Genomic DNA, 27970 nt, shown 5'->3' on the forward strand with positions numbered 1-27970 from the left:
AGTGAGGCTTGAACAACAAGGAACTGTAAGCACTTGTGTGCCGCTCTGAATGCTGCAACATGAAAAAAGCAGAGTGAAGTGTGCCTAAATGTAGTTCAGAAGGCTTCCACCTCTCTGTACTCAGGTTCAAACTCCACATCCAGCTCAGGTCAGTGGTTTTCAGTCAGCATTCAGCCACTAGCAGAAATAAGGCCATTTCACAATCACCAAAGCTTAGGGCAGAAATGATCATAGCTGCTGAGGAACCAGGTATAAATAAAATACTTCCAGTGAACTCCCTACAGAGAGTTTGCCGCTGCCTGTGCTTTCTTTAGTTACAGTCCAGTGACATTTAGCCAATTTTTAATCTCCCAAACCACTGACTGTAGATCCTCAGCTGGGAGAAATGAAATGTTGATCGACCCCACATCGTGATCCAGCCCTGAATTTACAGATGAACATAACACCATGGGCTTGGCTTACATTTTTGTCTCCAGAAAATAAGCACTTTTTTCACTAAGTATAATGCACTATTTTTGCTTAGAAAAGGTGTATTTAATTTTAGAACTCCCAAAGATACAGTCTCCCCCTCCCATCCGCTTCCTCTCCCCCCACCACCCGAGTGCAGCAGCAATGGTGACACAGACAGCAGCAAGAGCAGAAGCAGAGGGGATGCTAAAGCTAAGCTAAGTTGGCAGAAAATACGTAACACCTGAAACGACACACGTGCAATAACCAAGGATCACAAGAAAACCAACATGCTCATGTTCTCGAAACTAAGAAAAATGTTAATCTACTCTTTCAACAACTATTTTTGTTTCGAATATGCCTTTGGCATGAGTTCCATACACAGTCTTTTACCACTACTGAGAAAAGTACAGTTGTGAACCAAAAAAGGAATGAAATTAAGTACCAACGAGCCTCTCAAACAACGTACAACTGCCTGCCTCTCATGGTATCTCTGTTATTCATAGAATGCAAGTGACTGAGGGCACTGGGGCAAATATTCAACAAGCTCATTTTTTTCTTGTGACTAATCCATCACATTTGCGAGTTTCACTTACCTGTCAAGTTCTTCAAGCCAAGTTCCCTGAGTCCAAAGTTACCATCCTTTCTGTAGTTAAGAAATATCGCCAAAGCATATCGCTCTTCATAGAGTTTGGTCCCACGAACGATGCGCAGGTTCTCCAATGGCAGGTATTCAAACTGATTCAAAGCCACCAAAACATAGCCTGTGACTTCTCGGATAGACTGAAAGACAAAAATTAAAGAAACACATTAGGAATGGTCCATTTTTAATTGTTCTAAAGTTCTTACACAGTGGATGCTTTAGTATGAGATGCTGGTACCCAAGAAAAAAACCCAAACTTTGGAAAACAAATTCTATTTCAACTTATTGATTTTAATCACATTTCTGTTTCAGTTTAACTGAGTTTATTAGAAGTTCTGGTTGGAAAACTAGAAAATAATGAGGTAGACATTCTTTGCAGTTTTATTAAACTTGAGCAGAAATTCACAATAAGTATTAAAGATGCACGAAGGGATGGCTTCACATAACTCAAAGCAGAGAGCAGGTCAAAGGCCTCTCCAGGACGTGAGCAGATTCCACTACGACAAAGCCACAGTTCAGATAAGATTGTCTGTCTGCAAGTAGCTGTCTGTTGTATAGGATATTCTAGGGTGAGACTGAAGGGACACAACATGGGGTAAGAGAGACACCTATGGAAGAGCTCGCTATTGAACAGGAATGGATGGTAGAAATGGGGGGCAGGTTTGGAAGAGTAACTAAAGACAATGCACAGATGTATTAACACCCACTTTTGTACTTCTAAATGAAATCAGTCACTGGACATTTGCAAAAATTCAACTTCAAGTTTCATTTGGAATTACTGGAACTATACATGCTATATATCCCAGACTTTGATCGAAACTGGTATCAAAACCTTTAGCAAAATGATCACTGCATCTCTGGGTTGGCCGAAAACTTTGTTTGCTTTAAATGAACTACTCAATAACCCTCCTGTTCATACTCAGGAATTGATTGCCTGGATTGTAAAAGGAAAAAACACCCCAAAACCCAATAACTAGAAACACTTTTTCAAAAGTCCACAAGATTAACAGAACCAAGACATTTTTAGAAAGAAAAAAAGGTTTAAAAGTATGCTTTTTTTAGAAAACAAAGTTCATTCTAAGCAATTTAAATAAACGGCCTAGAAATCTACAAACACTTTTGAAAATAGTCATTTAAATACTCGCAGAGAGCCCCACCATCCTCAGACGGACTTCACACAAGCTCCTGAGGGATGCTCCTGCCCAGAGCTGCTCCCAGAAACGGGACCTCCCTGTTGGAAAGGGTCTCTCAAACATGGTTTGCAAATCTCACCTAATTCCATGCCTGCAAAAGCCTGCAACCACTGTATATGCATATATTTATGTGTGTATGTATATTTAATGGACAGAAATTGATATAACTACTTGTGTGCTTAAGTGGATGCACGCACTTTTTTCTTCCCTTTAGCAAAGTCAATACCTTAAACAATACACAGAAATAAAAATTCTCCTTAGGATAACATGCACAGACTATAACTAACACGATGGGGACTCCAGTCAATACCGTAATAAAAGCAAACAGGCAAACAATAGCAGGCATCGAATTAAATGCGTTGTGTATGTATCACTAACAGAGAAAGGCAACATGGATTTGCAGCACAAAGGACAGGCTTTTGCTTTGCTGGTTCAGCACTGTTGCCATGATTTCATACATAAGCGTTCAAGAGCCTTTTAATTAGGTTCATAAAGGTTCGTAAGATTATTAAGCGTGGCAGTATACATAAGGATTTATATGCCACAAACTCTGGGCACTAGCTGTCCTTCCAAAGTCAGACGTCTGTACTCAGCTGAAGCTGCTGAAAAAGCTCTGGAGCTATTTCAAGACTTGCTTGGCATCTAAACAGAGCACAGTGTCATTACAGGACTTTGATGAGAACCCAGTGAGTTGAGCTAGGTTGAGAAGTACGGTTCAGTAGCTCAATATTAAATGTAGAGCTGCATTATACCCTGGGACACTGACTCCGTTATAATCAGAAGCTTTCCAGCACTTTCATGATAGCTCTTTGCTTTCAGACATTTCAGCTTAGCCAGCTTGGTCAGGAACCTGTTTTTCATCGTACATACAAAATTTCCTGCAGCTGGGTTTTTTAGCCTCTCTTCAGAATTTAGGAAATATTAAGATTATACTCATGGCTTCAATTTCTCCACTGATATTCTAGGGATACTGTAATTGCTCTAATTAATTTAAAGGGATGTTTAACTTGGAATTGACTTGAAAAAAATTAAAAGCAGTTCCAAAACTGCATCTGACCAAGTCCTCCCCGCCAATTTTTGTCACTTATAATGTCTTATTTACTGCTGCACAGCAAGTCCACCTGAAAGGGCCCTAATTCAGCATGGCACTGAAATTACACACACACATACACTCAGCAGCAAATCTTCATTCCAAAGTTTTTTTAAAACAAAACAAAACAAAACAAAAAAACCAAAACAAAACACCCAAAGTTTTGTTGTTGATAATTGTGAACTGCCCCAGAAGTCCTGTACTTTGTTTGGTTGATCTAACCGAAATGACAAATTATGGCAAGTATTTTGACAAGCCAGAGGGGGTCCTTTCCAGTCCCATGGCTTCCATCATATTGCAACACCTATTTATTTGCTGGAGAAACTGCCATGTTAATCCTTGCAAAACAAAATTATGAAAATAAACCAAAGGGTTTCTAATTTACTAGAATATAGCAACCTGACTGACCAAATCTAGTGGTCTGTTATATTAATTTGGGGGTTTATTTTTTAATTCAAATTAGATGAAAAAGGCAGAGCAGTAACATGTTTTGCAGGACAGTGTGTTTTCTGACTGGTCCAGCTTGAAAAAACGTACTGGGAGTGGAGCAGGCAGCTCAGGTTTTGGTCACTCCTGGCCAACGCTGTCACTTTGCCTGTCACTGCAAGTTTTCACATGAGTCTTACTCAAAATGGACACCTGCCCGCTTGGAGCTCACTCCAAGCCCTGTTGGAGTCACTGCAAAGACGCCTGTTGGCTTCCATGCAGACTCACAAATCCTCATGCCAGACGGCATCAGACAGCCTGCTCTCCTCCTCTGCAACTCATGCCAAGGTTAGGCATGATTTGAACCTCTCATCCTTTGTATACAAGGCTGAACATGTTCCTGTTCAGGTATCCTGCACTCTGGTATAAGCTCAGGTATCCTAGTGCTCTATTTTAGCTGCTTGTGCTTCAGCATTAATCTGTGTCCCACCAAGAAGATGGAGTGGCTCACAGCTGTGGTAGTTCGAGTGTCACCTCCTGGTTTGATTCTCCTGCTAGGGATGGAAGTCCTCACAAATAGATCTCCCGTGAGTCAGTCCCGCAGGAAAAAAACAAAAGGGAGACAAGGACACAAATAACTACATTTCAATTCCCATGACCTGCAACTGGAGTAGAAAGAGGTAGATTCATCACCAACAGACTTAAAACTAAAAGTTTCTGATGGGACAAACCAAATGAACTTCCAATCTTGATTGCTGATCACTCTGATTTTGTGGGGCTCCCCTTGTCCCCATTACAGCGTTATTTTGACTGGGAATTCCTGGCCAGCGTGATCTTGCCTTTCCTTGTCACCTTTCCAGCTCTTGAGACGTGACCTGTTATGTGAAGAAGCCATTGAGTGAGGCAGCGACAGGCTCAGGCTCCTGTAGCACTCCTGCTGCTTTGGTATACACATTTTGGCTCCCCAAAGTTGTTTGGGTACAGCAGTGGGAATAAGCATATAGATTTGAATGTCGAAAAGGCTGAAACTCCCAGGCTGCCCATCGCAAAGGAAGAAGGGGCACTGTTCATTCAGCCCTCCAGGCGGATGCCTGACCGTTCAAAAGCAGATGAGGAGACACCTCTGAGGATTCAAGAGCCAAAGGTGGCTTCTCCTATGACTGGGACTATTAGGTTTCAGATCCTGAAATAAGAAAGAGCATACTTCTAGCAGGAAACAAAAGGAGCGGGGGTGTGGGGTGTGTATTAATCCTTGACAAATCAAAAGCCTCAAGAGCCTCTTTAAAACCACACCAAGCCACAAGATTCAAGTCTGGTATATTTACCAGAGAAAAACTATTCATCTACATTTTTGGACAGGAGATGAGTACTTGTGCTCCACGGCTTGCTGTCCCTAAGGGCCAGAGCTGCCCCACACCCCAAAAACAGGAACGGTAGCCTATAAATGAATCGCCTAAAAGCCCCTACTATCCCCAACATAGCCAATTTTTTGGTTTTAAACCCAAAACCACGTTACCCTTCAATGACAACGGACCCAGTGTCGTGGTTTAACGCCAGCCAGCAACTAAGCCCCACACAGCTGCTCGCTCACTCCCCCGCAGTGGGATGGCGGAGAGAATTGGAAGGGTAAAAGCGTGAAAACTCGTGGGTTGAGATAAAGACAGTTTGATAGGTAAAGCAAAAGCTGTGTGCGCAAGCAAAGCAAAACAAGAAATTCAGTCGCTAGTTCCCATCGGCAGGCAGGCGTTCAGCCATCTCCAGAAAAGCAGGGCTCCATCACGCGTAAAGGCCACTTGGGAAGACAAAATGCCATATTTCTCAATGTGCCCTCCCTTCCTCCTTCTTCCCCCAGCTTTATATGCTGAGCGTGCCGTCATATGGTCTGGAATATCCCCTGGGTCAGTTGGGATCAGCTGTCCCGGCTGTGTCCCCTCCCAGCTTCTCGTGCACCCCCAGCCCACTCGCTGGTGGGGTGGGGTGAGGAGCAGAAAAGGCCCTGACGCTGCGTGAGCACTGCTCAGCAGTAACTAATACATCCCGGCTTTACCAACGCTGTTTCCAGCACAAATCCAAAACACAGCCCCTCCTATGAAGAAAATGAACTCTACCCCAGCCAAAAGCAGCACACTCGGTTGAGGCTGTATGCCCCAAATCTCCTCACGCCTCCAGGCAGCGCCCCGCCCCGGGGGGCCCGCTGCGCCTCAGGGAGCTGCCACAACATGGCCGCCGCTCCCCTCAGCGGCGGCGGGTCGGGGGGGGGTGGGTGCGCGCAGGGCCAGCAGAGAAACAGGTTCCCGAAGTGACACCAAAAATAAAAGGGTTCTTTTCAGAGGTTCTTTTTCAGGTGATGAACCGTAAAAATGAGCTCTAGACAACCTGTTCCCTTAATTACAACTAATAATAGCTGAGCACAGGTGAAGCATTTTCAGCTCCCAACAGCAAAGCTGGAATTATCCTGTCAGTTGGGAGTAGAAGGCAAGATTGTTCCTTGCCATCTTAAATCGTCCTTCGGCTCAAGTCAAACAAATCCGAGTGAAACGGAGCAAAATAACAGCGAAAACTTCATCATCCTGCTCAGAACAACAGATCAATGAACGATTAGGGAAGCTGATGTTTCTCATAAACACTACCAAGTCTTCTTAACATCTATCTGGGAAGGTTAGGCTGTGGCTAAGGCACCAGAGAGAGCTATATCGCGGGGTTTTATTTCAGCTGCAGATGTGTTATTTATCCAGCCGCTGAACCTGATCCGGCAAAGCCCTTGCCGCCTCATCTGACCGGACACGCGTCCCCGGCCTGGGAGTCGGAGCAATGGCAGCCTGCTGCGGGGTCAGCCTACGCTTGTGGGACCCCAAGGAATTATCTTTCAGGTTACTTTTGCCCTTTTCTATAAAAGCTAGATAGGCTTCAAGTCCGCTTTGATCTCACTGTGAAAGTGCCAATAAGCACAAGTGCAGCATGTGAGGATCACCTGATAAATGAGTGTGTTGATTCACAAACACTAAAAAAAAAAAGACATAATGAATATATACTCAGTACATTCACTTAAGGGACAAAGACAAAAGACTGTGCTTTTCCAGCACTCGTTTGCAGCGAGACAGAGGTGCTTTGGTCCCCAAGAGAAGTCAGGGTGCTGCCCCCAGGGGTATAAAGCTACTGGGAAAAATTTGGGGAGGCACCGGGGTTTCCATAGGGAAAGGGTTTCTTCTTCTTCCACCACAAGGAGGGAAATAGAAAGGGCAAAGGCCTTCACATTAGATCTATGTAGGGAATAAGCCAAGTGGCCAATTTTCATCCCATCTGCTGCAAATACAGTAATTTCTATTTTCAGGGGATATCCATTTCACGAGGCAGCAGCAAGGCTCCTCCCGGGGCTCAGCTGCCAGCAGATAACAGACATCTCCTGACTCTGACCCAAGGAGCTAGGCTGACCCTCCAACGTGAACCATGCACTTTGTTGCCTTACATTAAATCCTAAGAAAGTCAGATATCTAAGTGATACAAAGGGGAAAATATTTCTTAGATGCATCATCTTTTTTTCCACCTTAAGTTTAACGTGCCGCAGCAAAGTCACAATTAAAATAACGAATGTGAATAGTTACCACCACGTCACCTCCTTCAGAAGCTTTTCACATCTCCAGTTGACTTGAACAGAGCATTTCACATTTTGCTTTTCGATCAATTACAAGGTACGCGTTTATATCTGGTTAGAACTGTGTGACACCCAACTGGCCAAGTTTGTTTCCTGTTTTTATTATGAGGAAAAAGCACAATACTGCAAAAAAAACCACTTGCTTAACTTTAAACAAGTTCTCAGGGCAATCATAATATTTACCTACACAAAATTTCGTTGGGCATGTTTGTGAGTGTGCTGGTAACCTAAAACACCATCAATTAATTTTCATTATTTTTTCATACATTTTCACCCCTGCAATGCAATACATCTTTCATTGTCACAACTAAAAAATTAGCATTTACTGAATAACCACAAAGTGGCCTCTGAGCAGCTACAGCACTTGTGATGCTAACTTGAAGGGAAATGCTAATATCCAAAACGTGGAAATAGCTAGCCTATTGCAATTTATGGAGCTCACTTAGCTGTTCCATGCATTGCTCGTTGATGGTTATGAATTTTTAGTGACACAATAAACTGAGATTTTCAAAGGAGTTCAGGAGACGTGTTTATGGGATTCAGGCGCGTGGCTGTTGCCAGCTTCTCTCAAAGCCGCATCGATAACCACGAGAAGTATATAGTACATACTGACATTCCTCATCTCTAAGAGGACACTCCATTTAGAGACGTTGTCAAAACTAACACAGAGCATGCACGTAAGGGATTTTGTTCCACAACAAGCTTGTGCTTTGTCTCCTTCCACGCTGTGCATCCTCCAGTTACGTCAACACTTGTGAAATTGTGATGTTAAGCCCTTCTGAGCACCAGCAGTTTTTCAGATATGCTGTACAAGTTTCAATAAAAATCCCTCAAGTTTGAGCACACTGATGAATATCAGAACATAGATTGTGAAAAACATTTTTCTGTCGCCTGATCCAGAAGCAAGTGGCGTATCCTAACCAGAGTTGCCTTGGCAGCTGCAGAGAATTTATTGTCTGAAACACTAAAGTTGCAGTTTAGATTCAAATTTGTTACCAAAAAAAGAGGAACTTCTGGTAGTCTTTCAGTTTGCTTTAAGATTTATTAAAGGCAAAGGAAGGGCTTGGTTGCAATTTTGTTAAGAGCTGTACCTGAGGAGCCTCGTACTGCTGCATGACTGCAGAATCCAACTGTGACTCAGTATTTAAGACAGCCGGTAGAAACTTTAAATCATACTCTTGTCCTCACAGACATCTAGTCGTCCTTGGTGATATGCTTACAAAATATTAATAATATCCTGAGCAGCAGGTCAATGGATTGAACATAGCATTCGATTTCCTCAAATTTAAAGTAGCAGTCAGTTAGATGCATCTTTTGTTAAAGCCGTTGGAAATTTGTAAGTGAAGGTTTTGCCACATAATTTATAGAACCCACCTTGGGAGTTGTTGAACTAAAGCTTTGTTTTCTGAATGGTTGTTCTTTACATTTCGCTATTCCAAGAGTGGGACTTTTCGTACATTAAACCAAGAGAATTAGCTGTTTAGTTATTTATTTACTGAGTTTGATGTAGGAATCACACTGTTGCATACATGAGGCAAGTTAGGCTGAGTCTGAGCTAATGTACATTACCAAAGGGTCTAGGGAGAGCTTGGAGGGAAAACAAATGCCAGTCTAGAATCCATTAAACTGCAAATCAATGCCCCAATCTGGCATTTGGAAAGCAAGCCCCATAAATAACACATAAGTGATCGTGATGGACAAAAACATGGGAGCCTTTGAAATGTGTATCTTGACTCATTTTACAAAGTATTGCTGGGAAAACAATGTAGGACATGAAAAAACCCCCAATAATAAACAAAATAATAAAATAATGTGGGAATTGGAACATTGAATAGAAATAATAGGTAAGTAACAGGACCAAAAAGACCCCCCTTTTTGCTTTCAAATACTGAAATACAGTTTCTAAAGGTATATCCAAGTATTCTTCCGGTTGACTGAGCTAGACTGAGACTGAAGCTCAGGTATCAGCTTGCACCACGTGCCTATGCCTGTTTTTCAGTTAAAAATATCGTATGAATAGAGAAACTGATCAGGCTTACATCAACATCCCAGAGTCTTCCCAATGTTTTCTGTCTAAAACATAATTTCTCTGTATCTGCTTAGGGAGCGTCTAACTTTCAGGTACACAGGCTGCCTGAGTGCACAAAATAAATCCCAAGCAGTTTCTGCTGAGCAACATTACGACCTAGACAAAGTCTCCACTCTCTAACAACCCTGTCTTCACAGCTAACATCTTTCTGTCCTGAGGAAAGCTATGGATGACTACATATTTAGCAAGTCAATAAGAATTCTGACATTATATCTGTAATACCTGATTGGCCTTCAACATACTTGCAGAGTGGTTTGCAGGAGAGTTGATTGTATCATCTCCCAAGGGAAAATTTAAGTCATAAATTAGATGGAAAAGACTAAAATGAGAGCATTAGGCTGTTATAAAATGCTTTACCATTTGGGCTGTTTAGTAGTAGCTACATTTTGCAGAAACTCAAAGCACATCAACTCATAGCAGCCCAGTTACAGAACTTCCAATGGGAAGAGATCGATGCCTTTTGCTTTCTCTGCTTTTGGGAGCTTCAGCCAAGTAAATCATGGTTTCTTTCTGGGCAACGTAAAATTGCACAAACTGCTACTTCATAAGCAAAATAATATCAACACTCTGGGAGGATTTTAGGAAAGTAATAACCATGGGAAAACACATTCCCTTTTATCAATTTGCCTTAGACAGCCATAGCCTATGAGAAGCTGTGAGCACATTCAAGGGTCTCGGGACACTTTCACCAGGAAAGGCAAAGCGAGGGCTGTCTTATCTATCAAACCGCTGCCTGAAACTGCTTTAGAGAGGCAGCGCGGGGCAGCAGCGCGAGCACTGCATTTGCATGTCTGTGGCTGCTATCGGCCTTGACATTTCTTTTTTGTAGTTAGATGGTATAGTCCTCAGAGCAGAGGTGCTTTCCTAACAACGCAAGAAGCCTTGACCCCAGTTGTTACCTTCGCTGCACAGTGCTTCACGGTCATATTTACACAAAGTGCCAACTGCACTGCCACAGGCATCCTGAAATGTCAGTGGACTGAACTGACTTGGTGTATTTATTTTGGCAGAAAAAGATATCATCTACAAAAGAAAAAAGCATTCGGTTCCTCATTGTTGTTCTTATTTGTGACAGTCTAAATCCCCCATGACATTTGTGCTTGTGTCTAAGCTGAACTAAATCTTGGAAGGCTGCTTACTTGGTCCTCTGGATCACGAAACTGGTTGGAGCACAGCAGGAAGCCCACCCATGCCCAAGTCTCCTTCCCGTGGAAAGAAAGTGGAAGAGGAGGAGGAGGAGCAGGACTGGTGCTCACAGTCTTTCCCAGCTCAGAAGCGCTCCCAGCTTCTCCAGCTTACGTGCAGCCTGAGACAGCAAGTGGATGAAGTTTTATACAGGGAACAAAAAGGAGAGGTGAAAAAGGATGTCTTTCCCATGATGGTTATGAAAGGTCAAGTGTCTGATCAGAAGTCAAATGGAAGAATACACATGACAAATACAGCGCAGGCTGTAACAGGGTGTCCAAAATTACACACCGCTGTAAGCAAGCTGCCTGGGAAGACCCTAGGAATGTTTTGTGGGCATTTAACAGCAGAAGGAGGTTTTATTTTTTCATTTAATATATGATGAGTGACAGGCTTTGTACATCAGACATTGTGATTTCTTTTTTCCTAGTACACAGCCAGGTTAGTTGGTATGAATTACTGCCAAGTCTATAGTTAGCCAGATAAATTAAATGCGTTTATTAAAATTTCTCCATAATCTACTATGGAAGCAATGGGAGCCCTTGGTTGGCATGATTCCCACTCCTTGGAGCAATGCAGGATGAACTAAACATCCCGGAGATCTGGTACAGAGGTGGAGCTGAACAACAGGACTTTTATATTTTTCTATTCAAACTGCAGGTGAAGGTGTCAGGCCACTCCTACAAGCAAAAGGCTCTTTCTTTTCCTGGATGCAGGAACTGACTACAGGTAGTGAAAATGCATTAACCTTGCCAAATTTCAGCTAAACAACCTCAGTCTGGGCTTTTGGTTTTTTGCAAGAAGCAAACGGCTGGCTGTCCAATCCTGAAAAAGTTGTTACCTTATTTTTGGAGAGCTTTGCTCTCCTTTCCCAAGAAAACACTGTCTTAAAAACATACCTTCAGTTTGTTTGTATGTGCAACAACCACTCTTTAATGAGTATTTTAAATTCATTTCCTGGGAGGAACCGACTTTATTGGCACTCTGGAACATTTCTGCACACATAAATTAATGAATATTGGAGGAGTTGTTGACTGTTTGTCTGGTTTCATTGAAGAGGAGAATCTTCATCCAAATATTGGATTTTAGCAACTCTTATTTCTAACTAGGCATATACAAATACGTGATCTGAGCTCAACATCACACCTACCCATTGAAACTATTTCAGCCTTTGTAACTCTAATCTCGTCAAGAATAGAAACCCTGGAGAGATTCATTAATCGCTGGCTTTTGATTAGGTTTATTCCCATTAAGATAAAAAGTGAAGAGCCTTCTTGTTGTTTTTAAAGCTGCGTTTTTGTTTTCTTTATCTAGAAGCTGGAGAATAGCTCTGTTATTCAGGCTTTAATAGATTGTTAAAGTCTCCTTCAAGGATACAGCCATAATTTGTAAGATGTGAGCAATTAGTAAATGCGTCTCATTTTCAAATTCAGAGGTATTCTTTAGGAAGGGTATGTAAACTCCAGATTTTGAGATTATGCAGAGTGCCACTGACCAGGGAAACAACCTCTAATCTGCAGCGACTGAACTAACCATAAGATAAGATTCTTCTCTGTATTAATTCCACTACTTTTCTTCAGGGGGGCATTTTAAAAACTTCTCCCACTCATTACATCTTCCTGAACCGAGCAAGATGCACAATCTCACAGGAGATGGGAGCTTTTTTTGATCATGTCCAGAATAACCAGACCCCTTAAATATACCATTATTCCTACATGCAATTATTGAAACAATGAACAAATTGTGGTTGCCTCAGGGTTCACAAACAACATTTTTTTTGTTGTTTGAAGTATAGGTGAGTTTATGGAGGGGGGGTGTTGGAAAAGTTGTACATAAAATTATTTCTGTCTTTTCCAGGAACAAGACTAGAAAAAGTGGCTTGCTCTTGATATAAAAATTCTAAGAAGCTTAAAAATTAAGAGTCCAGAAGAAATGGTAATTTTATGAAAGGAAAAGATGGGGAACAGAGCAAGAGATCAGAGAGGAAAGGGGAACTGCTCGTGACCAGGAGCAGAGAAGGACAGAGTGTGTCTTTCCTAACACAAGACAGATTCAGGCAGTCATCATTCTGGAATTATCTAATTTCTGAGTGCTTGAGTTTGCAATCTTACTGCTTTATTTTTATATAATTTTGTTCTTTTTTTTAGGGGAAGCATGGGAGAAAAAGTGTAATACTCTGTACAAGATATAATTTCCTTCAATACTTACTGGACAAGCAGTCTTTTGCCAATGACTTAATTAGAGGAAACCTCTATATTTGATAACGTTCCTTAATATACTGAAACACACACAATAGCTTGTTGAAGGAGAAAAAGCAGAGTGGTTATTGTCATAGCTAAGGATGGAAGAAAGGTTCAGTCATTAAAGTCATCACAGAAACAATGTTATTAACTATAGAGGAATAATACAGCTGATTGACAATGATAAAATAATGCAGCAAGCTAAAAAAGAGCCTTCTCTCCTCACCTGTTTTTATTAATATCCTTACTACCTTTCCCTGAAAGACAGCTTTTCAGGAGCTATTGTTGCATTTAATACAAATTAAAATTATCCACGAATTACGTCTTCTGAACCCCTAAATGGAGGGTGCTCACCAGTGCATCCCTCAGCTGGGATGTGACCTTCAGCAGGAGCGGGGCCCAGACCCCCAAAAACTCACGATCCACTTATGACCCTGAGATGCTGAGCGCTGCACCCGAGTGAGCCAGGCTGTGTCCGGCAACGACAGAGAGAGCGAAGTCTGGGCTGAGTGGATTGAATTTATCCATTAGTGCCTCCTTACCCCACTGACCATGTTGGGGACGTGACCCTCCCTCGGAAAGAGGATCCCGAGAGTTGAGTGGTCATCTAGGACCCAAGACCAAGCTTTAGCAGACCCAGCAGAGATTTCTCTTCCAACAAGGGCCTTCTCTGCTCAAAGCTGGCAGCTGGCTGTTGGATTGGTAGTGGCCTTAAAAACGAGTCCATCATTCAATATTCGGGAACGCAAGGAAAGAAAAGACGGCTCGAGAGAGAGAAAAGGGAGCGCTCACGGACCCAGCTACATCAGAAGGCCAGCAGTGGTTATTTCATAGATATTAATCAAGTTACAGTTTGTAAGCTATACAGAAAGTGCCAGCTGCTTTGAGCTAGGACCGTGAAAGGTCAGATTATCACAAAATTGTTATAGGAGAAGCTGTTTTTACTTAGCGTATAATTGCTGAACCTAAGCATACTCCATATAACCAATAGGAAAATTAATTATTTAAATACTCTTCTTTTAACAAATAACCATTTTAATTATACCAGTATTAATTTAACTCTAAAAATTGCCTGAGGATTTTGCAGAATTAAGTTTTGCCACTCTGGACTTTTCAGAAAATTCAGATCTTCTGCATGACGTACATGTGTGTATTTATATGTGTATATATATAGTTTTTAGATGTATTTACAAATATACATACATGCAAAACAACAAAGAAGGGCACGCATTCCTGCAGGATTTCTTGTCTTCAGATATTTTGGGTGTCTAAAAATGCAATCCTTAGGTAGTTTCCTCACTGAATTGCGCGCTGCTGTGAGACAAGAGAAAAATCTCGACTAAAAGGACAGTTTCTTCTCAGTTGAGCAAAACCAGTTCTCATTCTCACAGCATCCAGCCTGACTTTAGGGCTCAATCGGCAGGTATAATATCAGGTTAAAGTTGCAGGCATTTCTGGCTCCAAAGGACTTTTATTTTTTTCTTTTTACCCAATTCTCTTCTACCTGTAGCAACCAGTGCTTTTGTGAGCCAACTGGGAAAACAGCAGATAGCAGGTCAGGGGTATTTTACTCCTGGAGATGTAGCATATAGTCAGTATACCCAGCGCCAGCCCCCCCCATATCCACACACGCTATTTCCTGAAGTACCACATGTTTCCAGACATTGCAGCCAGACAACTACTCTCTCCATATTGCTCCACAGCGTGTTTACCCCATTATTTTTCTCCTCCCTCTTTCCTCACATGGCCCTAGACAGAAGAGACACTTTGATTTCTAATAGCTCATTATTCCCACCCGCTCTGAATTTCGGTGACTTTCTTGCATGGTCACCCTGGCCGAGGGCTGTGTTTGCCCTTGCCTCCTGACCCACTCATCCCAACCTGAGAACTCCTTACCAGATGCACCAAGCACACCTTTTAGGCCTCAAAAACATCTTACTGAATGAATAAATCCATTCAGTTTTATTGAATTAATTCACTAATTTTATTTATTGAATAAATTCATTTTGAGAGCATGAAGTTGGACAGTGTAAGTCCTGATCCTTTGAAGTCAATAAACATCATTTCACAGGCTTTACATCGTGTCCTTAATTGGTCAGGGCATGAGCCAAAAAAATCATTTGGTCATACAACCACCTGGCACAGATATTTCCAGGATGTCTCAAAACCAGCCTTTTCTGTCCCTTAAACCCATGAGATATGACGGACTTGTTATGTGCAAAGCACACCTCACATGCTTCAACATTTGGAAAAGTTTATATATGTAACCACATAACCAGCCAAACACTGGCACCTTTGGTTGTCTGCTCTTTTGAAATACTCTGCGTGTTTGAGTGCGTGAGCTTGCACACGTTGCACTTCATGCTCTAGAAGTCCTACACGCCATGGGCAGGAGTGGCTCATATTTAGCTCTGTGACTCACAGATGTAGCAAGATATTTACAGTATTTTTCCTAATGGGTTTCCACGGATGGCTGACCTTTCAGCTGAATACTTCAGCATCCTACTTTGCCAATGTCTGTCGCAGTACTTTCCCATCCCTATTTGACCCTATCAGTCCATGAATATTTGATACTAAATTAAAGCATTACAAACCAAGGGATAAATTCTGTCCAGGATGCAACCCTCGCAGACCTTAATTACATTTGCTGGTGTGATTGTTAAAAGTCCTGTCGCCGCAAGAGCTTTGGGCTTTGGTTTCTGTTGAGCTTAAGAAAGAAGGGAACTGTCACCTACCCACGCCTTCTCAAAAGCAAAGGGTTTTTTCTTTTACTTGACATTTGCTTGTGTCCTGGCGCTGTCCTTTAGTGCAGACTGCTCCCAGGTATTGACAGCAATTAATGCACCACTGGAGGTTTTGTTTTGCTACTACTAAACAAGCTAAACTTGGCTCTTCTATTCTCCTCTTTGAGAGGTGCTCTATTCCCTTCCATCAGCCCAGTAGTTCATTTCTCTGCTTCTCTGTTCCCCATCTATAGGAGAGGAATTACCAAATTTTCCTTTACATTCATAAAATTGCCACCTTTTTTTTACCCCCACTCTTGTCCGTTTAGGCTGTAAGCTTTCCAGAAAAGGGAAAGGTCTGTGTCATACGATGTCCTTTCGCTGAGTAATGGAATTCTTAACTGAAATGAAGTTGCAAAGTCAAGAGTAAAACACAAATTATCAGTACTTACAGAAAAATGGCCGTGATCTTTGCAAGTCAATGCTTAAAGCTTAGTGAAAAGAGCTGAAAAGTGGCTGTTCCATATAAGCGTTTCTTTCAAATTACTCATTAAAACAGAGCCGATGATAACGTCTGCGCACCCTGCACTATAAATCCCAGAAATCCTCCCATTTGCAGTGAAGGTTCATTGGCTTTTCCATCTTGTCTTTCTAACAGTTTATGTTGGGCTCACGTGGAGCCCAAAGACTAAGGTTAACTGCCTCACCAGCATCTGAAAATCAGCAGGCACTCCCTTCCTAAAGAGATAATTACTGCCCTGGCACTCCAACAGCTTTGCCTTGCCAAAATATTATCAGAAAGGTACAAATGGCTAAATGGGACTCCAATAACCCAAATGACTAGATTCACAGCAAACTTCAGGGAACAAAGTACTGACCCGCTGGCTCTCAACACAGCATCATGGTCTAAGGGATAAAGTCTGCTGGAGAAACTTCACCATCGCAGCCTTTGCCACCCTCACTGCCAATATTAGACTGAGGATACAGATGAGAAGATCTGGAAGGCACTGGAGGCTCATTCTCATGTCACTTCACATTCTGGTGTTTCCAACAACAAGGCCAACTGCTTTTTCCTTTTCTGCGAGACTCAAAGTCAACCCACAGGACACCTACAGATTAATATGTGTCCTTTGCTTTGGCTGTTCTTGATGAGATTTATAAGTAAAGCTGAATCAATTAAAACAGACAGAACTTTAACAAAGCATCGCTGTAAACCAGAATTTCATCATCCCTCCCCTAGGGGCTGAGAAGTGGGGGGAGATACCTGAGGCCAAATTTACCTACTCGTTCCATAAGAAATCCTTATGTTTAATCACAGGCTGCTTCAAAGGAACTCCCAATAGTTTTAATTAATTATCTTCATGCTATGTCCTTTCATGGAACTGAAAAATATTCCCCCACTCTTATCTTCGCCAGCAAGCCATCACTTTCAGCACTGCAGGACACATGAGGAACAGGACTGGTTAGAGCCAACGATGGCATTGCACATGTATGCGTATGCGTGCCCGCAAAGTGGAGTAGTAGTAGAAGGAAATCTTTTTCTTTCAGAGAAGCAAACAGGCTCAGGGCTGTTCCGGAGAGCTCCTCAACTGCAGCATAAGATCAGGAACTCCCTTTCGTGTCCTCAGAGGCTTTGCTGTGCTTACCACAGCTATAGCCAGCTCCCCCACGACGACGTCCGTCTTCCTCGGCAGAGGCTTGGTCTCGGTTCAGGCAGGAGGACAAAGAACCACGTTAAGGCCAGCTACAGCCAGGGGACTTTAGCTGGGGTTTTCACTGAGAAAAGACTGGAACTGAAACTCCAGCACTTTGGGATGGAGGCACATACGCATGGGCATGGACCAGAAAAAACTAGCCTCATTCTGTAAGCTAAAGCATGTGCTTAAATGCTTTGTGAATTCTGCCTTTAAGAATGTGCTCCAAACCATGCAAGTCATGGGCCTGTCCCTGCTCTGCAAAGTACATAACCACACGTAGCTGGAAATGTCGTCTTTTCCACCTCAGGATGTCCTCCCTGGGTGATGTCAGCATGTCAAACTCCATCATCCTTTCCAAGCTAACAGCATTTTGAAGGGAAAATGATTTAGTCAGAAAAGCATCTTCAGGTAAAAAGTTTCTGATACCCTCCTCTGAAGCTACGTTTCATGCAAAACTCTGGCTGGCTCATATTTTGGAGGCCAATGTCTCAGAAGACTGCCATGGTGCAGACGTTTGGGTTTAGTCGTTTCTTGTCTTGTCATGTTTCCTGCTTTGTTAGGAAGAAATTCTTGCTGTAACCCTTGAATGAGTCTAGATGGCAGCCCTGGCTTAAGGCATGGAGTATCCCAAGTCTCCCACCTCCAGAATCTGACTTACCTAGTGCTGGAGGAGAACTATTGTCTTACTCCCTGAAAACTGAAAATTAATCACAGCATAGCAAAGTGCATTGTGGTGGGTCATAACCAAACAGCATTCCACCTGAAGCAGATGGGGAGGGATGATGAAGTTTTGCTATGGGTCAAGGTGTTCCTAAGTTATCAGAGCCACAAGCTCTACCTTGAAGGCTTATTCAGAGCCTAACTACAGTATGACCAGCTCCAGAAATTACTGCATGGCACTCAGCTCTCTAAACATCCTAATCACTAAGAATCAGGCAGCAGTGGTAGATGACTGGGGTGCTAAATTTTCCTCTGCTCCTTGGCTCCCTACGCTTACCCTATGCGGTGTGTTTATGAATTTTTGGAGACAAACTACAGACTGTGGAAACTGCCCGAGGAAGTTTAGCAAGTGCGAACGCACACTCTAGAAAGATAGCGTTACACCAGGCACGTGCCTTCAACTTTTACAGTCGCTGACGGCCTTTCCTAGGTCCTACTTTTTTGAGCATTAGGAGGAACCTCCCTGGCAGCTGCTGAAGGGCTGATCGTGCATGGAGCGGCCAAGTATTCTTCCTGCTCTTCGTGTTCTGATTGAACTTTTCTCCTCGAACCACAACACTTGGCTGATCAGCATCATTTACATTTCCATATATATATAACACTTGCTATTTCTGAGGCACAGCTAAGAAAGTAACTCTTTAAGCTACTTACGTACACAACAAAACTCAGCGCAAGAAAGAAAGGGGTAGGATAAGGGGGGAGGGAAAGAGCGCTGCCTTCTAGGTGGGCAAAAATGCTGACATGACAAATCTTCCTCCTTAATCAACTTATTTACCTTCTTGAAAGCTCATGATGACAAACTACCTGAACTGGAGCGGTTTGGGAGCTGATATCCCTCAGCGTCCTCTGCAGTAAATTATTGCCTGGCTGTGCTGATGGAGATAGAGAGAGGTGATACTGTTCCGTAACAAAGGATAAATGGTAATATCCAGCATTTCTTTCCACTCTGCAACCAAGCTGCTAGTACAGAGTGCTTAGATTAGGAAGTCAGCACTATTAAAATAAAATGGCTTTCTCCCTTTTTTTATTTTCTCCCTAAGGTGAACAATGGCTATAAAAAAGCCATGTATTTCCTAATAAATACTAAGCCGTGCTAGAATCAGATAACTGAGTTTATGCTAAGTTCTAAAATGCACTTTTTGGCAACAAATAGTCATTCAGATATCAATAAACATTGTGTACTTTATCATCATCCTGCTGGGTTTTCAGCTGGCAAAAGAGCTGTTTATGTTATGTACCTTCAATTCCCAATGTCTTGGTATCCCGCTACTGCTATTCCTGCCCTCTCCTCATCCCAGAGATGACTTCTGAGGTGCACGTGTGCTGCTACTGAGACAGCTCTGCTCCTTTGTACTTTTCCTGCTATCAGTCAGCAGATAAGCTTCTGCTCGCCGTGTTGCAGACGCAGGCTGGGGACAAAGTATAGGAGACTATGAACAGTCCTACTACCGTCCTGAAAACAGGGATATAACTAGCAGTAACTCCATGGTGTGGTTGCACTTTGGTAGCTATGGATTTAATTACACACTCCAGAAGGACACAGCCATTAGCATATGCATGAAGTGCAGTATACAGCCTTTTCCTAGACGTCTGTAATTACTGCAAGGCAAGAAACATGGTCCAGGGAGTGGAGCACATGGGAAGGAGGAGGTCATATCAATGCAATATCAAAGTAGCAAATGGAGACAGAGTGAGGGAGTGAGATCCCTCCAGTCTGCAATGCTGCACTGAGATCAGCACAGCAAGCAGGATGCCATGAAAGTGTTGATTAGAAGCAGCGCATGGCTTCTGTTTCTCAAAAAACAAACTGATGCCTACTGAGAGTGAGCTGAGAATCTGCTCGCTTTGCATAATGCAGCCAATCAGCAGGGGAAAAGCGCTAGAAAATCTGCTTCGATCCTCTGCTGTGTCAACTGTGAACGTCCCCTGAAGTCGGCAGCTACCCTGGCAATCCCCAGGTGAGGGACTGCCCAGGACATCTCTCGCTTCCCACTGCCGGAGCTGCGACAACTCCCTTGCTACCACCTTTAACTCTCCCGAGTCTCAGCATGGCAGCTCCTGGCAAACCCCAAAGAGGATTGCATTGGCTTCCTTTCAGGGAGCGCTCAGCCCTCTTAACGGAGGAGAAAGGCTGCTGCTCACGGACACAAACCAGCTGCTTTCCCGAGGCACCAGCGCTAAGCGGGTGCTGCGCCAGAGCTCCTGCCGTCCGCAGTTCCTGCATGGGAAATAATTCCCTGAGCAGCCAACACATCAACCAGCGCTCATCCCCGATCCTTCAAGAGCTGAAAGGGCCGTGTTTGACACTGGCTGGCACTAGCACAGGTCCTGCATAGCCAGGCCCCCATTAATACCACAGGCATTTACTGTATTTTTTCACTCGGCTAGATATTATTAAACCAGCATAAAGTGCTGTTGCTTTGATCATTTATCATAATCACATTTCTTTTATCTGAAAAGCCCCAGGGTGTACGCATTTCGGCTATGGCTAGTTTTGAGGCATTGGCCTTTTCCCCTCCTCCTGAAACCCGTTTGTAAGTGAATATTAGTTCGCAAGCTGCAGACAGAGCTACGACACTGGCTCTAACACAGCCCTACCAGCTTGAAAGTTAGGATCAGGGCTGCCCATGGCTGGGTTTGCAAGTCACACCTAACACCCCGCAGTCTGGTAGTACGCGGCTATAACCACAAGGACAGGCTGTCTTAGGGGCCAGAAACATGAAATTACTAACAGCACTTACCATTTACTTGCTAAGCAGGTACAAAAATCACAGGGATCCTCTACACAGAGCAAAGGAGAGATCAATACCGAAGCGAATGTCGTCAGTGATGCTGTCACCACGGACATGGCTACATTTAACTCCTAAGCGTTCTTAGATTTGGACAACTCTCAGTTGAACTCGCAGGTTCCCAACTTCAGCAGATACTATGCCTGTTTATTAGGTACTACGACGCAACATACAACTCCTACCGTTCTCTGGGGTTTGTTTCATTTAAGCGAGAGATATTTAAACTGTCCTGCTCACTTAACTCACCTCGTCTGCCACAACTAACCTCTTCCATGAGCAGCACAAGGACAGATAACAAGAGCTCGGGAGGCTGCAGGGCTCTGCTCAAGGGCCAGAGGCGAGGGAGAGAAGTGGGTTCGTGAGCAGCAAAAAGCACGGCTGCTGGTTTTCCCTAGCGCTTCCTGGGGGGAATTTTCTTGAGACTAATAGTGTGGTGAAGCTCGAGCTGCAGCGATTCCCTATGGGGAGGCACTGACTTGGGTCCCTGCTGTCTACACTGTGTTAATTTTCCCAAGCCTTGCTGGAACATACTGTCATCAGAAACTCTACTTGTCTGACAAATTTGGTTGAAACCAGACAAAGTTAAAAGGGGAGGAGACTGAGTAACAGGTCCACACAACCCTTGAATGCTTAAGAAACCTGTCTGTAAAGGGACTGGGTAAGGGAGACAGAACTAAAGAAATCACAAGTTTATCCACCCATTTACCTTCTCCCTCCTCATATCCAAGCCAGAAGCCAACACGTACTGGAGTGAGCTGACTCAAGATCATTTATGATTTTGACCTCTAGCTTGGAATGAAATTCAAGCAGTGGTAACACCACACTAATGATGCAGAAATATTAAACCTGTAAACCAAATCTCCTTGGACAATGAGGATCAGCAATCCCAGAAAACTACTGAAAAACAGATGTGGATGTCCTGAGTCAGGGCTTCGAACAACTGACAGTGTTGATGGTGATGAGATTACATGATGGAGGTCATCCAACTCTTTTTTTCCAGATACTTCAGACAGCAGAAGGCTGGAGAAACAAGGCAGGACCAGGAGAAGGAAGACTCTGAAGGCAACAGGCCCCTGCCTTAAGCACGCTCCGGAGCGGTGAAGGGACAGTGGCTGGACACGCTTTCAGTACCCTGGATCCTGATGAAATGTGTGCCAGCCCGGCTGCAGAATAAAGCCTGGGACAGGACTGGCCCCAAGAACCAGGGTGTCCCCAACCCTGCGCTTAATGCCACAGGCCCAGCGGGGAAAGGTAAAACCACCACGGCTGAAGATGGCACAACACCGTAACGCAACATTTTACACAAGTTGAGGGCAGAGACAGAAAAGATTCCAAATGCTGGAGCCAAAATGTCAGCGCAGTAACAAAATGATTACTTCCAGTGTATGTCTGGCACTTCCATTCCTCAAACGCTAGATTTACTCGGATACGTTTAAAAAGCGTTGACTATAAAAGATGTCAGTGTGATTGACTGACCAGAAAAGTGTAAATAAGAGAGCCCTAAATTGCATCGTTTGGGTAAATATGTATTTATACAGTTTGGAAAGAAAAGCCTTGTTATTCAACTGTTGGACAGCAGCAGCGACACAGGAGCTGTTCTGGTTTATAATGCAAATCATGTAATTTGGGACATGCATTATGTGTATTAAAAATGCAAAGTAAGATCCATGTGAAATGCTGTTAATTTGCAGTAGCCACTTTTCAAAGTATAATTTCTCAGGCATTTACATATTTTTTCAGTAAAAAAAATAAATTAAACAGTATTTAGAACATTTGCCATATCTCGTTTGCTGGATCAAGATACTTTTGAGATACACAAACATGAAAATGGCAATAGAAACTGGTAAATTACCGACTTCCTTCTTTTTTAAAAATCAAATATAAATTAAATATCGGAGTCTCATATTTCTAATAGGCCAAACATTTTTAATTACAAACAATCTGATCTCAAATGAATTATATGATCATCTTTGCCAACTCCCAGCCCCTGGAAGAGTATTTACACTGAAAAAACAGAGGCACAGAGCATCCAACAGTAAGAAACTGCAATTTAAAGCAGCGTTGTGCTCCACAAGTCAGCCTCACGCAAGTTGGGCCTTGAGCAGGGACCAAGAGGGATGAAGGACTACTTTTGACCTCTCTAATAGGAGAGTCCAGCTGCCCCTACCCGGAGTCTCGTAGCTGCTTTAAATCTTTGCTGTAATTCTGTATGTTTTGACTTTGTTCCTCCCTCTCCACGTGCCCCGTTGAAGGGGCATCCAAGGACGATGGCTGGGAGGTGCACACATCCATGACACATGGTGGTTGCACATTTTTCCTACAGTTACCTCAACAATCTCTGAGCCTTTCCATGCCAGGGACATCCCCCACTGCCGCGTCTCCTAGAGAGGGGGCTGTCTTCTCCCTTCCTACTAAACTGGCGATTCAATCCCTAAATTTGCAGATCCTTAAAAATATCACAGAGATTCTTCTTGGGGATCCAGAGGATCACTCTGTGCTTCTCCTTGCAACAACAGCTTTGCTAGGTTGCTCTCCCTGGTCTCAGGGGGGAGCCTGAAGTCGCGGTGTGCTCCCCAAGCAAGGCAGCTTGCCAGCCACAGCGTGGGAAGGGGTGTCCAGAGAAAATGAAGGACAAGTAAGTGAAAACAGTACGTTTCCACTGCAGTGCCATGCCCAGGCCACCTGATATTTAGGACCGTAATTTTGCTTTGCCATACAATGTGAAAATAATTCATGAAGTTAGAAACAGAGCTTTTATTTTGGGGTATTTTTCTTTGCTTTAGTTTTACTGGAATTGCTCACGACTGCCCATCTGAACAAGCTGGCGCTCGAGCACGGGCAGCTCTCGGCTGTAAGCATCCTTCCTCTCTTACAAACATAAAGGGCTGTGACTGCCCGGGCCCTCCCTGCAGGCACAAGCAGCCGGAGGTTGGTAGTTCTCCTGCATGGTACTAATTCCCACAGGCGAGATAGAGCATGGAAACAGGATCTTTGGGTCTGAGGCCTAATCCCAGCCCTGCCGCAGCAGAGTCAGTGCGTAACCCAAAGCAAGACATTTTGGCGTATGCCCCAGCTGCTCGCTCTCTAATCCAAACCCCGTCATACACACTGGGGAGCAAGCAAATCCACAGGCTTTAACAATGTCTGGATCATGCCCAGTAATACTTGGTAGCACTCCTGGAGGTTATCGCATAGAAAGTATTATTTAAACCTAGCTACTCTATTATTTTCCCAGCGGCATGTCAAACAATAGCCCTTGCAGTGGTGAAGCCAAGCCATAGTCTTTGTCAGATTAACCTTCCTAAAGGCCTTCTAAAATCAATTGCAAATGTTAGCTCTGAAGGACCAGGCAGATAAAAAGCAAGTTTCCATCCCTCCCCCCCAACTTTCATTTCAAGTTGCAAAACCAATCCACAGTCCCATTACAAATCAGATCTGAAAAAAGCTGCTTGATTATTTTTTAAAGAGCTCAAACTAGGTCACCAAAAATAGAGTCTCTAATGGGCTAAATGTGGAAAATGACTGCTCAAAATTAACAAGTTCCTGGGCTCCAGGACTACACAAAAGCTTTTTGAGTAGATTGCTTGCAACTACACAAACTCTATCCTCTGCCACACATGGCAGAAACCCAGCCTGCCAGATGCTAAGCGATCATTTGTGCGAAGTGTAAAGTAGTTTTCAAAAAATCATAAAGGAATTTTTATTCTTAGAAAATCACTCTCCAGCTTCTTTTCCTTTCATTAGGAAGCGCTTTATAAACACGGCTCCTGAGGCTGGCCGTCTGGGCCACTGCAAAGCCAAGGCTTTCAGCTGCGGTTGCTCCTCTCAGGCTTTTCTTAAGCACGTGGCAGGGCACAGCATTCGACCCTTGGACTAACAGACCCACCAGAAGGTTTCCGTAAGAATACACCTTCATAGGCAACAAGAGGCAATACAGGGTAATTTTTCTGGGTGGCTCTGATCAGAAGCCCCCATTAAATGGTTAGCAAGCCCTACCAGGTGGCCTGCTGAACAACCATGATGAAAGCCCCACGAGAAGTCAGAACACAGAGGAATATTTGCCTTATTTTCAAAAATAGAATACCCTCAACAAAAATGCCCTCCAGCCGGTGAGGGCTAAGAGCCAACGACCATACATCAAGATGCTACAGAAACACTAGCGAGTGCTGGTCCGTGGGGTTCACTGGGATCTCTTGCTAGCTGCTTTGGCATCACTACTCGCAGTGTTTCCGTAAGTCACAGCCACGCATATGCAAAACCTAGGAGCTGGAGAATTACAGAAAACATGCTGGTTTTTTCTCAGAGCCACCATTTGACCCCCACACACCAAAACCAGTGGCTAAACCCTAAAGGAACAAGCAGGTCCAAAGAGTACCCACCTTGAGCATGACACAGTCATACTCCCTCTCCCAAAACCAAGGAACAGCCAGCCTGTCACCTCGCCTCCTTGCAGCATTGCCTGTGGCCCCATGCTTAAACCCAGTATTATTTTCAAGGGAGATAAAGCAACAGGAGACGTCCTGCTCTGGGGACAATCTCCGGCCTCTGTTTCACCAGCACCCCTGCAATGATGCACAGCACCTGTAGCTCTCCTAGGTTGCTTGTCTCCATCTTAACTGGATTTAACGCAGAAAACTATGATAAAGGGTCTTGAAATTGCGATGTGTAAGTAAGGAAAAAAATGTCATGTACCCCGATTGCTTTCTCCCATCTTTTGAACAAACATTTCCATGGATAAAAGGCAAGTTCTGCCAGATCTGTGGAAACAGATAGAGAAAACATCCTTCTGGGAAGTACATACAGGCCTCAGTAGCAAAACAGATGTGCTCATGTTTTGGACATGAGTCTCCCTCCGGACAAAGCTCAGGAAAGAATCGTTCAAAGACAAGGACAATCTTCCTTTCGGAAGAGACCAGTTCAGGCATACATTTTGGTGACTGTCTAGTGAGCAAAAGTCTGAAAGCCAAGAAGCTGCAGTGGTACTTTATAGCCCCACCTTCACCAAACAGTTAGTCAAAACATTTCATCTCTGCCCATTTCCTCTCTGTAACATGAGGATTTTGCGTAACACCCGAGACCCTTGGATAAGAGATGCTTCAGTACGTGCCAAGCAGGATCCCGACCCTTCTGCAGCAGCCTGCTGTCACCCCCACCAGGGATCTGACTTGGAGTTTCTCAAGGCTGGGTTTGTTTGCACGAGAACACAAGCAGGGCTGATTTGGTTTGCTCTGCATTTTTTTTTTTTTGGCTGTACATGCCTACTGGATTGCACCTCTCAAAGAAACGTCACTTTCCTGTAGACTAACTGACCTTTGAAAAAAGTGAAGCATTTTAAAAAAATGAAATCTATGATTAAAGCCCAGCCATATGTTGCAGAGAACTCCATCTCTTCAGATTTTCCACCTACACAGTGAACACCTTAATGCACTTGTCCTTTTACATTACGCTACATGACATGATGGAACAAGACATCGATAACAACATGATGTGAAGTGTAAAACAAAATGAGAAAGCTCTAAACATATCTATCTTTGAAAAGGCTTGTTTTTGCAGAAAGTGCAGATCTCAGGGTACCAAGACACAGAGCAGTTTCCCACTTCTGGGTATGTGGCATGAAAACAAGCTGGGTAAGCAAGGAGTAAAATCTGGTGCCCTCCGATCTCAGCTCAGGGGTGGTAACGAAGTGGCAGACTGCGGGTGAGACCAAACTGACCTGTTTATTAACAGCCTTGCAGCTGATCTCAGGAGGATGGGCAAGGAAGAAGGCACATACCATCTTCTTAAGCCTACCGATGGTATCTACATGCATCGTCTGTGCTGAATGCGAGGAAGACTGCGGTACAGTGGCCGCTGCTGGTAGAGGCTTTTCTACCCGGCAGCAGACAAGGGATGGGGACGTAGGCGGGCGAGACTTGCTTTGGTCTTTTTATAACAGCTGTGGAATTAGAAAGGCACTGAAAATAACATAATTTTGCTATTGGTTTTAAGGCCTATCACCAAAATTCAAGCCTGTTAGCTCACGTTGCAATTTTTTTTTTAAATAGGTCAACAGAAATACCATGTTATTAAAATTACATTGATATGTTGACACACTTTTTTTCTTCGATCCCTTCAGTGCAGTCAGCTGTCTGGCGCTGCACAGGGTGTAGGAGTCCGGACAGACTTTCCCCACAGCAAACATGAGTGTGGCTTTCCAGTGTGGGCAGCCTACTGCGGAGGTCTGCACAAATTCATCAAGGGTTAGTGTGATATAGTTCCACCAAAAATGTCTGTGGGATCAAGATACTTTAAAATGTAGGCACTGGTGTCATTTCAGCATACTTGTATGTGTATGTGAATACTGTTTAGCTGGCATTCATTTTCTGTACGCGGTCGTAGGAGTTTGTACAGGGGGAGATTAATTTTACAGACCACAGCCTAAAGTCCTTTCAGGCAAATCGCCCACTGATTTCAGAGAGAGGATTACCGGCATTTTAAGATTTTTGCTGAAAGACGTCTCTGTCTTTATATGAAGCTGGTACGTTTTAACATAGGCTGTGATCTCCTTGTTGGCATGTATAGAACTTTTTAAACAACAAGAGTTCATGGACATGATACAACAAGTCTAAGAAGGTGGATGGAGAAGATCAGGTGAGGATTCAAATCCTCATTCATTAGGGCAGGGAGAGAGAACACAGACACTAAATCACCCCGACCTCAGCTCCTTCCCTCCTCTCTTTCCATCTTCCAAACAGCATTTCCCTTCCCCTTAAGCAAAAGGACCCCCAACATCTTCCATTTAATGGCTCTGCACAAAAGCTGCAGCTTAAAACCTCGATGCAGGCTTATGGCACAGAGAAGAGTGCAACCACAGATCGCCAATCAAGCTTCAGGAAAATTCATGATTTATACTCTGATTTTAAACTGCGAGTTATACAAAGCGTTACTGTGCTCAGGCAAGCAGTCTGTTGTTCACCAGGCTATGGGCACAGCTCTTGAGAGGAAGATGGACTTGAGTTTAGCCAGCTGGCGTACACAACTCACCTGGTAATTCCACATGTGGATGTTAAACTGGTCATAACTAAATTTTACAAGGA

The 27970-nt window shown here is 43.5% G+C and overlaps 1 protein-coding gene across 1 annotated transcript in view; it reads right to left on the reverse strand.

The window, feature by feature from the left end:
- Positions 1-27970, reverse strand: part of ERBB4 (erb-b2 receptor tyrosine kinase 4) — a 397396-nt gene that overhangs the window by 302674 nt on the left and 66752 nt on the right. The window contains exon 3 of the mRNA XM_059820585.1: positions 1044-1230. Coding sequence (XP_059676568.1) covers positions 1044-1230 — 187 coding nt within the window. The remainder of the gene's footprint in view (positions 1-1043; positions 1231-27970) is intronic.

The sequence above is a fragment of the Gavia stellata genome, chromosome 8, assembly GCF_030936135.1.
Source record: "Gavia stellata isolate bGavSte3 chromosome 8, bGavSte3.hap2, whole genome shotgun sequence".
Classification (NCBI taxonomy): domain Eukaryota; kingdom Metazoa; phylum Chordata; class Aves; order Gaviiformes; family Gaviidae; genus Gavia; species Gavia stellata.